The sequence below is a fragment of the Monopterus albus genome, unplaced genomic scaffold (assembly GCF_001952655.1).
Source record: "Monopterus albus unplaced genomic scaffold, M_albus_1.0 scaffold1.1, whole genome shotgun sequence".
Taxonomy (NCBI): Eukaryota; Metazoa; Chordata; class Actinopteri; order Synbranchiformes; family Synbranchidae; genus Monopterus; species Monopterus albus.
Window position 1 is genome coordinate 4,730,893 of NW_018127881.1, and position 12,817 is coordinate 4,743,709.

The 12,817-nt window shown below is 40.2% G+C and overlaps 1 protein-coding gene across 2 annotated transcripts; it reads left to right on the forward strand.

Moving 5' to 3' along the window:
• The first annotated feature begins 1,051 nt into the window (after window positions 1-1,051).
• Window positions 1,052-11,640, forward strand: pacsin1b (protein kinase C and casein kinase substrate in neurons 1b). Of its 2 annotated transcripts, none has more exons than XM_020608009.1 (9): window positions 1,052-1,133; window positions 4,569-4,725; window positions 4,810-5,045; window positions 5,442-5,597; window positions 6,012-6,187; window positions 6,271-6,391; window positions 7,175-7,296; window positions 7,780-7,976; window positions 8,404-11,640. In XM_020608009.1, exons 1-9 carry the CDS (start codon window positions 1,074-1,076, stop codon window positions 8,511-8,513), a joined length of 1,335 nt encoding a protein of 444 aa, XP_020463665.1. In that variant the 5' UTR covers window positions 1,052-1,073; the 3' UTR covers window positions 8,514-11,640. The 2 variants fall into 2 exon arrangements, with proteins under 2 accessions (XP_020463665.1, XP_020463750.1); XM_020608094.1 differs by lacking the exon at window positions 1,052-1,133 and adding an exon at window positions 2,564-2,636.
• Window positions 11,641-12,817: the final 1,177 nt, after the last annotated feature.

The window sequence follows — 12,817 nt, forward strand, 5'->3', positions numbered from 1 at the left end:
TCATCTCAGGGGAGTCGAGAAAGCAACAACCAAAAGCATTCAAGTCCTGAGAGTGATTACGTAAAGAAAAACACTCTGAACTGCCACCTTTAATTTGACCTTTATACAGCTCATTTGTAGTATTACCACCTTACATGGTGCCTGTTTGGAACGTTTCATGACAGAAGGGAGATTAGTGCTGAAACAACTGTTCAACTGATGGAGCTGTTGTTTATCAAGTGAAAATATTAAGTTTAATAGTCAATACCTACGTTTAATAAGTGATGAAAATAAGCTATTTGTTGGCAGCTAGGGCTCAATAATGTTGTCAATCAGGCAATTGACACAAAACTAATTGGCAGCTATTCTGACAACTGATTAATCGTTTAACTTGTTTTTAGCAAAAATGCCACAATTCACAGTTCCAACTTTTTTAGCTATGTGAGAGCTGCCTGCTTTTTTGTGTTTGACAGGATTATAAACTAAATATCTTTGGGATTTAGACAAAACAAGCTATTTTAAGGCAGTTTGAGACGGACATTACTCACTATTTCTAGACCTTTTTAGTCCAAATAGTTAATTGAATAATCAAGATTAAGAATTTTTCAGTAGTTGCATTCATTGAATTTCTAAAACACATAGAATCTGTCCAGTGAATAGTGTCGTTTTACCTATTGCTCTTTAAAAACCAGCTTTACTTACATATAATGGTTAATTATTATTAAGCGTCTTGTGTAAATGTTTCATGTGCTTTTCTGGTTACACAATAAGTTGCATTCACTTTGAAATCTACAACACAGTTGTGGGTATCATAAAGGCCTGAACATAGAATAAAGATTAAGATCATGATGTTTGATCAGACCTGACAAAAGTTACATCAGCTTGCTTCATTATTATACACCGTCTGCAGCCTTTAACCAGATTTATGAGTTCATAAAGTGTTTTATTTGAGTCTTAATCGATCTCACATACCTCTGTTCATGTTACTCATGGTCTCTGTGGTTACACTCCTTTGTGCTCTTCTCTTTCAGTACATGAGTGTTTCTCTGCTGCAGATCGCCACAACCTGAAGCCTTCCTGCCAAATCTGGGACCATGTCTGGAGCCTATGATGAATCCGCCCTCCAGGAGGAGACCACAGACAGTTTCTGGGAGGTGAGACAGCAGCGAACAGTCTGTCAGATTAAGCTGAACTGGACACTGAAACTGCCAAGTAATGAATTCTCATTGATTCATCATCTGGGGGCTGAGAAGAAAGATCTGGTCTCATCTTTCAGCATGTACGGGCGTGGACTCGTCAGTATGTATAGCACCAGATAGTGTTCAATCACAAATCAAATGATCTTTTGACCATTCAGCGTAATGCCCAATGGTTACATGAATAAGTCGACTAAACCCAAACAGATGATTTATTACTTTGGCTCTCTCTGTGTAACCGTCAGGGACTGCTCACTAGTAATAGCCACTATTTTGTCATTTATGGATGACAGCGCAGTGACTCCTTTGACACAGCTGTCTTTTTAATGAGCTTTTATGTTCAGGTCATTTCTTCTTCACCTCTACCACATTTCTTATTACTGACGACAGTGTTCAGAGAATTTATCTGCCCTCATGCTGTCGTTTCTGTTCTTGGTCAAGACACTTGTGAAATTGCTAAACTGAATATTGTGGTTTAGCTGGACCTTGTTTTGAGAATCGCAGCTTTGTCTATGAAGCGTGCCTTCCTCTGCTTCTGCACTTGGCTCATTTTTAATGACAGAACAAGTAGGCCCTCTTATTGGTTCAAACTACTAAGCCTTTGTCAGGTTTGGCGCACAAACTATTATAATTGTTTATAAATGCCTGAGCTTTTGAGGTTGATTCGGTTGTATTGGCATCCAGATCTTTATCTTTGTCCGTTTATCACTGCAATAACAGCGACACTGTAGAGGTTTCCCAATGTACTCTTACTTCTATACCGAATCCCCCAACATCTGTGTCCTGTTTAAAGTTAACAGACAGGCCTATATCTGATAAATGAAACGTGCAGATCTGTGTCATTCGATATTGTTGAAGCAGTTTGTTGTAATTAACCACCTCACAAATCCACATTGTGAATAATACTCAATTGATGTATTATCCTCTTGTGACAAACATCCTGGCACTTCTTGTACCAGATCAGTCAAGATAAACCAATAGTTCACAAATAGTATTGTTTTGACCAGGCATTACAGTTAAGGGCTAGGTAGGACCCAATGTGCAGACACATGAGGCAAGGGAAGGTTCAGGTAGGGCTTTATTAAATGATAGAGACTAATGGGGAAAAATACATAGGCTCATCCTGACAGGGACAAACAAAGACTTCCAAAATGCTAAACTAAACAGTAGGTCAGGGAGCAGGGTAAGAAACTAAGGCAAGACTGGAGAAACCAACAAAAAGAACTGCTAACAGGCCGGGATCACAAACAGGAGACAGCATCAAACTTACAAGAGTACATGAACAAGTGGGGTGTGGCGAACGGAGACAACAAGCAGAGGACAGAGGCAACAAGGCACGGAGACAAAACGAACCAGCAACCAGAATGAGGGAGGGAAGGAGAATAGACAGGAGACCAGAGGATAACGAGCAGCAGGTGGAAACCATGAAGGTGATTGTGAACCGGGGTAAAGCTGGGGCAGGTAAGCCGACATAGGACAGGAAGTATAGCCAAAAATAAAAGCACGAAACAGGAAGCAGGACACAAACCACAACACCAGGTCATATTAATTGATTGAACTTTTTTATAGCGGGAACTACTGATAGAAATGGAATATATTGTCATATTGTCCCTACTCCATTTCTGATAGTGAAACAGCTACCAAATGTAATTTTTTCTATTCAGAAATCCTACATTTAATTTGGTGATCCCTGTTCAGATAATGTTTTCATATTGCTTTTTTACATCCAAGATCCCCAAATATTCAGCTTACTAGCACATAAGGCCGGGAAAAGCAGACAATTCTCACAAATGAGCAGCTGTAACAAAGGAATATTTGTCATTTTTGCTCAAAAAATGACTATAATTAATCAGCCATCAAAATAGTGACGGATTATTATAAATGGTTATTTCTTTAGCTCTATTTTGTACCAGATTTCTCACACAAGATTCCATCACCAACAGCATTTCCCAAGTACAAACAACTCACGGTAATTTGAGCAACAGGTTCCCTATAGGTGACTGTTCATTTTAAATGAGAAGGTGCTTTTGTCATTTCAAACATTTGGGTTTTATTATCACTTCATTTTAGACTCGACTGTGTTTTATTCTTATTGTGCCTCTTCAGCCAGGCAGTGTGTTCAGAAATCAGCTGGAGCAGCAAAGGTGTCTGCTCCCAGCACACACTGACTCGGTCACAGTCATTCACTGCATTACGATAGAACTGCTGCAGAGCTGCCTGCTCATCACAGACTTGGCTGACTGCACCGGGCTGGTGTGGAAAGCACTCATTTGTTCTGCTTTCATTTGGTCCACGTTTGAGATTTGTTGAGCATCACTTTCAGGGAAAGGTACAGTATAGTGAGGTATAGGTAAACATCTATTAGACATCCAACATACCACCTTTTTTTTTTTTTCCCTGTCGCAAAGGTGTTAGATGAATGCAGTAAGCTGGGATTTCAGCCTCTCTCTCTTTCTGTCTCTGTTTCTGGGCAAAGCTAACAGCTCGGTGGGAAGTGGCCGCTCTTGTGTTCACAAAGAGTTGTAAAATGTATGGAAATAAGCTACCCCCAGCTTTCATTGCATAACTGCACACACAGCAGCAGAAGTCTCCTCCATGCTGTTCTCTAACCTCTATCCATTGCATCACCTGCAGGCTGTGAGGTTTGGTACCTGACACCGTGACCTTTAGAACAGCAGCAGACTATGTCAGAGGCCGGCATGTAAATTTGTCACTTTCTGTTTTCTATTTAATCTTTTACATTAGCATATAGATTATCCATACAGGAACAAGGGAACAGGGAAATGTATACTTTAAAAAAGATTGTTTATTTAACAGGGGCAATTCACAGTACATGTATCAAACATAGCTAATCTGTAGTTCCTCAGCAGAGGCCACCAGTGAGTTACAGAAATAAAAGATAAGTCAACTGTGGTAAATTAAGACTTTAGATTTGAAAAACTGACTAAAACCTCTTTTCAACAAACAAAGAGGTGTTGTCAGGAGGATACTCCACCCTGTCCCTGGCAGCTGGGGTATATGAATTCAGGTCATTCTGGGGGATCCTCTGCAGTAAACAGCATGAGGGGAGCAAGGCAAAGTCACCGTTTCCCTCCCCTCAACTAACAACATCACTCACCTGTTAAACAGGGTCTGGGTAGGGACAGAACTGTTTCTGCCTGTCCCAGCTAACCTGTAATATGTATTTATTTAAGTGGATGGGAGAAATGCTTGACAGTAAATGAGTTGCAGACAGTAAACCACCCTCACAGGCCTGGCTACCTGACAACCCCCCATTTAATTGTCAAGGGAAGCTCAGAAAATAACAGCACTCCAGTGTATTATGGTCAAACACAAAATGTTTGACAGTTTTCCACATACAGAAAGTAACCCAAGACATTGTTTTAATGTAAGGTTGGGAACTACAAACGTACAGTGAAACGGATCGACGATGGTCACCGGCTCTGCAACGACCTGATGAACTGCATCCAGGAGCGCGCCAAGATTGAGAAAGCCTACGCACAGCAACTGACCGAGTGGTCTAAGAGATGGAGACAGCTGGTAGAAAAAGGTGAGCTGTGTTTGTGACATCTCATCTTTGTTTGCTTTCATATGAATGCTTCAGTGTTGTACTCACCCCTCATCCCTCCACCAGGGCCTCAGTATGGCACTGTAGAACGAGCCTGGATGGCAGTGATGACAGAGGCAGAAAAGGTGAGCGAGCTTCACCAGGAAGTAAAGAACAATCTGATCGCTGAGGACTTTGAGAAGGTGAAGAACTGGCAGAAAGACTCGTACCACAAACAGATGATGGGAGGATTCAAGGAAACCAAAGAGGCAGACGAGGGCTTCAGAAAAGCCCAGAAACCCTGGGCCAAAAAGCTAAAAGAGGTGAGGGAGTGTGCCTTCTGTTGCACTCATGGACTCATTTTTCATCCAAATTACAGAGAGATTTGTTTTATTTGCAGATGTTTAGAAATCTCTGCCACAAGTGACGAAGGGGGTTTAGTTTGTGGGAGATGCCGACGGACTGAAAAACTCCACAGTAGAGTAGTAAAGTGTTTCTGTCTGAGTTTCCAATTGTAATATTTCAATCTGTCAAACCAGAGGAAATTGTGTTTGGCATTTTTCACAGTTTTCATTCATTTCATAGACCAAATGATAAAATAATAACATACTGTTAGAGCCCTACTTTATTTAGGTATTTCTCATATGTGTAGGTTTACGCAGCGTATAACATCAGTGCAAAAACATATGGTTATCTCAAGTGTAAATGTTATGTTATAGCTTGAGGCTGCCAAGAAGTCGTACCACATGGCCTGCAAAGAGGAGAGGCTGGCGTCCGCCAGAGAGGCCAGCGGCAAAGGAGAGGCTTCTGTGACAGCGGATCAGCAGAAGAAACTGCATGAGAAAGTGGACAAGTGCAAACAGGATTCAGAGAAGGTGAGAACATCTGCTGCTGCTGCTCTAACAGGCCTGTAGGCTCATCATTGCACAAAGCATCTATCGTGCAGGCTGCTGTGAGATGCATAAAGCAGCATAGCCAGTCAGAGTAGCATTGTTAATGTGTGACTGAATACACACCTGGTCCTTTACATGTCTCCTTTAATGTGAACTGTTCTCAGTGGACCTAAACCCTCAAGCTCCTAATTATTGTTCTTTTTTGCTTTTGAATCCACATTTATTGTTCTTTCTGGGTTAATAGAATTCACATTTTGAATGAAATGAAAACTGGAACATGTAGACAAGAGATGTCATTAAAGTACTGGTGGTCCTCACATCACTGAGATGCCACATAACATTTACTGTGCTCTATATTGTTAAGAATTGGTTGCTTGTGCTTGTGTCACAACCTAGGCAAAGGAGAAGTATGAGAAAGCACTGGATGAGCTGAGTAAGTGCACCCCACCTTACATGGAAAACATGGAGCATGTCTTCGACCAGTGCCAGCAGTTTGAAGAGAAGAGGCTGAGCTTCCTCAGGGAGGTGCTACTGGACGTCAAACGCCACCTCAACCTCACAGAGAACCAAAGGTTTGACTCATTTGAAGCAGTTAATATGACCAGACATCGTCATTGGCTGATTGTTACACTAAATGTTTGCTGTGTTTTTACAGCTATGCTACAGTATACAGAGAACTTGAACACACCATCATGTCAGCCAGCCCGCGAGAGGATCTTAAGTGGTTCAGCAACACAAATGGTCCCAGCATGCATATGAACTGGCCACAGTTTGAGGTACAGAGGTATCATTCCTCTGAGTAAGGTTGCTCCAAACAAGCCTGCTGATGTCAGAGGCCTACGCAGTTTGTGGGAATCAGTAGCAACAACACAAATTAACAAACGATGCTCACAATGTTATGCATTTTTCAAAGAAGGTTTTATCTGCTGATAGCAGAAACATATGAGTTAGTGTTTACTTTGATCAGTGATTTCAGTACATTATATTGCCTATAGGTGATTGTCTTCCACATGAGCTGCTTCGAGCTTGACTCCAAGTAGCAGATCCAACCTATCAGGGAGTTTTACAATGTCAGTAAGATGTTTAATACAGAATACAATATAAAGACATTATAGCATCACTGGAGACTTGCAGCATTCTGATTTATACAGTGTCCAATCATTAAACTGGTGTGGAAAATGTGTTTATTCATTTTCTCACAGATGGCTAAATGAGAAGCTTGATACAATATGAAGCTGCAGACAACAGTTTGGCTAGTTTGGCTATGTCCAAAAGTTCCAAAGTTCATTAAGGCTAACTTATTAACATGTTATATTTTGTTTGTTTAATCTGTACAAAGACAGAGAAATATCACTTCCATTAATGATACTGTACCAAATTGAGAGCTGATCATTGTGTAACTCATTATAGAATGTTGAGACAGTGTACAGCTTCCAGTTATTGATCAGTATCATTTGAAATGACTGTTATTCCAGTGCAACATACTGAGTGATACCTGGATAACTACTGTACAGTGCCAAAACTCCAACCCTAAGCAGGTTTTGTCTCATGTTTTGCAGGAGTACAACCCAGACCTTACCCATAACTTTTATAAGAAAGATAAGTCAAAGAAAGGCGGCGATGGAGTCATGCTGACCAGTGTCACAGCAGCAGACCAGACTCTAGCTGGAGACCAGGGAAGGTACAATTACATAAATGTAGTATTTTTTATCTAAGTACTCTTTAGATGCTCCTGACACCCAGAGCTGAGTTTTATCTTCATACCCTACATCTGCTGTAATCACTTTCATCCTGCAAACGGGAACCCAGTTATTTATTTATCATTTATTCATATGTTAAAATCGTTTGTATGTATTTCATTTATATCCATATTTATAAATGAATAAATATTATCTTATCATCACAGCTACAACCACTCAAAATTCAACTGCTCATACAATACTGCTAAGTACTGTAGTAGTATTAAAAGTAATGGTAATAGAGCAGTGATCGTAGAAGTGATTTACAAGGTAATAAAAACAAGTACAATATCAAACTACACATTAAAAAGGTGAAACATAGACAGTGGCAGTAATAGTTGGAGCAGAGTTAGTGCCAGTACATCATGACACTCGTTCATGGACATGCGGATGATTTATGCTCTGCTGAAACGTGTTGCGTTCAGTGTCAGCAGTTATGAAAAGAACCAGGCATACCCGGCCTCCACAGAGTGGTCGGATGAGGACCAGACGGCGCCGAACTCAGGCAACGACACCAATGGAGGGACGAATCCCTTCGATGAAGATGTGGGCAAAGGCGTGAGAGTGAGAGCGCTGTACGACTACGACGGCCAAGAGCAGGACGAACTCAGCTTCAGGGCAGGTGAGCGTCATATCTGGTGTGTGTCAGCAGTCAGAAAGCCTTGTTTATCTTGGGACACAACAGTCATTCCCTGACTGAGTCACTCAGCTGTGACTCAAGCCTGCTTGTTTGTAGGGTCAGGGTTACAGTTCCTGCTGCTGGACATAATGTCACTGCACCTCTGAACAATCTGTTCTCAGCTTGGTACAACAAGTTTATGTTTCATGTGAGCTTTAAGTTTCATTTCATAGAGGACAAGAAAACCTAAATATAATTACATTGGAGAAGACTGAGCAGTGGATTGTTGCTATTTTTCCTGCTGCTATGTTTTGTACTCATACATCTTCCTTTGGTATTCTTCCTGACTGCTGTGGGGTTGACTCTGTAATACATAAAGTGGAACCTATATAATCACACCCTGCTGCTCATTTCTCCTCTCATTTAAAAGGGGATGAGCTGACGAAGCTGGAGGACGAGGATGAACAGGGCTGGTGTAAAGGTCGTCTAGACAGCGGCCAGCTGGGTCTGTACCCGGCCAATTACGTGGAACCGATCTAACTGTTGCAGCTGAGGACACTTGTCTTGTCGGAGGGCAAACCCAGACTGAACAGTCCAGTCATAACTACACATTGCCAGAGACTTCAAAGCAAAGCTTCCTCTCTTGTCGGGCACAGTGAGCCGTCTTCATCTCAGCACTAATCACAGACAAGACTGTACTGAAACAAGGTCACCTTGCGATACTGCAACTGAAGCAAAACGTTTTAGTCTCTTTTGTGTGTAGCTGTGTTTGATTTCAGTTGTGATGCTAACATGCCATACAGTATGTTCTCTGGTCATAATATTGATATGGTATCATCAGTCATGCCAGGTTAGCAAGAATGAGCAATGAACTGTGCATTTCATGTATATATTTTAATCATTTTTTTTACAGTCTTGATGCCTGTACAGTTTTATTCCTCATTGAATACAGTGTTTTCTTTTTTCTGTGAAATATTTACATGTTTAGATTTAAGGGAATCATTCAGGATTTTTGGAAAAGTACTTATTTGCTTTCTTCCTAAGAGTTAGAGGAGAAGTTTGATTCCACTCCCACATCTGTAAAGTAAATGTGAAGGTACAGCCAGGGGTATGTTAGCTTAACGTAGCATATAGACTGGAAACAGGAGGCAGGAGTTAGCCTGGCTCTGTCTGAGGGTAACAAAATCCACCAACCAACACTCCTAAAACCAGTTATTAAAAAGTTTTATCTCCTTTGTTTAATGCAGAGAGAAAGGCACAAGACAAAGATTCTGTGTCACCAGGTGCAGAGGTCCGGTGCATGCCAGCGTTTTAAAAACAGCAGGAAGTTAATTATTGCAGTGTGGCCCTCTTGACAACACAGTGGCTGTGACACACATGGAGGCAATAAAGGTACTTGAAGTAGCAAAATAAAGCAATTTTTTTAAACCAGCATTATTGCAGCCTTTAAATACAAGAACTAAACCAGTAATAAGTTATTTATGGTAATTGTAACTACAGTGTTTGAGGTCTTTATCGACCTCAGAGGCCCAGCTGAAAACTAGCATTCAGGGCCCCAAGCTGCTGCTCTACAAATAAAGATTATTACAGTATTACTGAGAGGGGTTGGAGGATGGAAGTGGGGCCACTTTGACATAGATGTCTCATTTTCATTTGAGGGGGCCTTACGGAGTTAGTCATACAAACTCCTGGTAATCTGTAGAACACTGAAGTGGATAACCTACACATACGTAGTATGTGCTGATGTATTTTAATGCATTAGCTCATATTTATTGAAGGTTTTTTTTATGTTTCATCAACTACCTGAGCACCTGGAACAGCATTTTTATGGATAAGGGCATATTTACAGTATTTTCTCTTTAAAATGATATGTTTTCTCCAGTGGTTTTGCCCTCCATTAGCACCAATGCTTGTGGAGAACACCAGAAGCGTTCATGTTTGGGTTCTTTTTTTCTGTTGGAGAATCTATATTTCCCAGTTTTCAAAGTCAGTGCCCATGGCTAAGAAATACTTATGGCACAAACCCTCCCCCACAAAACCTCTATTTGTTATTTTTGTATGGCTTGTGAGGTTTAGAGACTGAGCCAGGCCGTTTCCGCCCGTCTCATGTCTTCATGCTAAGCTAAGCTAACCAGCTGCTGGCTGTAGCTTTGATCAGTTTTTTTTTCATCTAACTCCCTGCAAGAAAAATATTTAGTAAAATGTTGAGCTAGATTTGTTTTCCTGCTCCACTGCACACCATGTCATTGAATTAGCATTTTGATAAAAGACTGCTCACCATCAGTAAAAAAAACACACAGTCTCTCAGCAGAGCTTCTCTCTGAAATGGAAATATATGCTCTCCCAAACACAGCAAGAATTGTGCATGTTAACGTTCACTGTCCTGCCCATTAACAACAATGTTCCTGTTTTAATTATTAAATTTCAAGTAGTTTTTTTGTCTCTACATGCATTAATAATGCAGATCCCAAGAACAGATCCTTCTGCAGCTGTTTTGGTGGAAGATTAGCTTCAGTCAGAGTCAAGGTTTTCATTTCTTACTTAATTCCTGCAGTTAATGAGACTTGTCTACTGTATGAGTTAATGTCAGTGACTCCGCACTATCAGCTTCCAGCTCTTATCGCTGTGATTACATGCATGCCGACGTTCCCACACACTGTTTACCTCTCTGATGTGAATGATCCAGTGCATGGTCTTAATTCGTTTCCACCAAATTACTGATCGAAAACTGAATCGAAACTCTTATCAGGATGATAATGCCATTGATTTGAATTGCATATCATTGGCAAGCCATTTATTGTTTACCAAAAGCAGACTGTAATGTATTTAAGTGTTTTGTTTTAATAAGGAAAACTAAGTCAAACCAAGATTAGGAGTGCATGTGGCAGTGCAGTACATGTAATATGAGATTGATTTGTTACTCATGGTAACCCCAGGGGTTGGCAAATACTACACCCTCATCCACGAGGAACGCAGGTGTTCTCTTACAGATGCAGGCAGAGAAAGCTGCAACGAGAAAAGCAGAAACAGGATCTGTCAGTGAAATATTGATGAGACATTTGTCTTCTCTGCTGCAAGAAAGAAGTTCATTTCTACAGGATCCAGGAAGGAAATGTCTCTTTATGGTATTTAGTCTCCTGTGGGCTTTTTTTTTTTAAGTGTTGCTTCTTGTATCTGAGTTCAAAGTGGTTAAAAAAGCCTTACTAAGATCTACCACGCTGTCACATTTGACAAAGTGAAAGAGAGCTTGCTTCCAGAGGATCTTACTCCAGCTTTTTAGCTCACGTTTACACCAACACAGCACACATAGGCCCTTTTTGTCTGATTGAAGATTTAAGTCCTAATTGTCTTAGAGTAACATCATTGTATTTGAAACTAAATGGGACTGCTTAATCAGTGTACTGCAAAAGTGTGTACAACTGCGACATCTACTGTGAACCTCCTGTCATATGGTGAAGGATGTCAGACCATATTTTTAAAGTACTCCAATGCTCCTTTCTTTTCCATCCTTTACTCATGCTGAAAACAATGATCTTCATTGTTGAGGAAAACATTTTAGAGGACTAAGGGCTTTCTCTCTTTTTTTTTAAGCATTTTGCTGTAATTTCCAAACTGTAGTGCCTGTACATGTGCATAAGTAAAAATAAAACATGTCCTTGGAAAACTCTGAGACACATATGAGAGTCATTTAGTTCCCAAAACTATTCACAATGCAGAATTAAATATTATTCTTTTGATGCATTTATGTATAAGCAGCCTTTTTACTGTTGTAGTTAATTGAACTATTTTATGTAGTTATGGGTAGTTAGATTCATTTTAAAAACTAGTCATACATTTTAAAATCTTAATTTGTAAAGTAGAAGAGTATCAGTGAAAGATGGTGCAGCTCCAGTGTTCAGGTGTTTATGATATATACATACCAAGATGATAGAGGTGACATCTAAATATCAAATGTATTCGGGGCAAAGTATTTTACAGTGAAAATCTTTAATCTCATCTGAGAAAGACTAAATTAAGGTTAATGTCACGGCCTCCTGGGCTCAACTTTAAACCTAATGACAGGTTCTGCCACTAGAGGTCAACAGTAACCACACTGAGCTCTCTTGTGAGGCTGGTTCAAAGGGATGTGCCACATCCATCATCATGCCGTGAGTCACACGCTTTCAAACAAACACAGTCCTTCAGTGTCATCCATTTCCATCAACTGTCAAATTAATGGCCCTCATCCCCAAGCCAACAAAATTCCCACAGTGTAGCTCTGTTTGATCAACAGTTACGTACATAACTATTACCTGGGACTTTAGACTGCTAGGCAGGCTATTATTTCAAATATAGTATGCTCTTTCTTGTGGTGTAATAACTGAAGGGACATTAGTCAACTTACGCAAATTGCTGGAAATGAAATTTATGATTATCTGCTGTTTCTTGAGGTTTTTATTTTTAGCAAATACTGTACGTCATATGACTTGTAAGGAAAGTCTACCCTATAAAAGGTTGCAACTGCTATTTGCATTTCTCAGTATATTTTGTAGTTGGGTGGTGTTCATTTTTCCTATTCACAGTGACAATAAGCCAAACACTAGAACACCTTGGTGACAGTTCTAGCTACTACTAATTCCCACACTGACTCATAGGGTCAGTTAATTCCTTCAAACCAATGTAATGAATGACTCAAACTGCAAACTTTGTTTGTTTTTTTTGCTGGACCCATCATTTTATCACATTTTGGGAGAAAATGTATTACTGAAGAAGCTGAAACATCAGCTTTTCCAACTAAATGCATTAATAGAAAGGAATATTTAATGCAACATCTGTAGAATATCATTCAGAGCAATGCACTTTCT

Coding starts and splice junctions, on each gene's coding strand:
- pacsin1b (XM_020608009.1), top strand. CDS start 1,074: ATGTCTGGAGCCTATGATGAATCCGCCCTCCAGGAGGAGACCACAGAC. Junction 5,598..6,011: donor GCAAACAGGATTCAGAGAAG/GTGAGAACATCT, acceptor GTCACAACCTAG/GCAAAGGAGAAGTATGAGAA. Junction 6,188..6,270: donor AACCTCACAGAGAACCAAAG/GTTTGACTCATT, acceptor GTGTTTTTACAG/CTATGCTACAGTATACAGAG.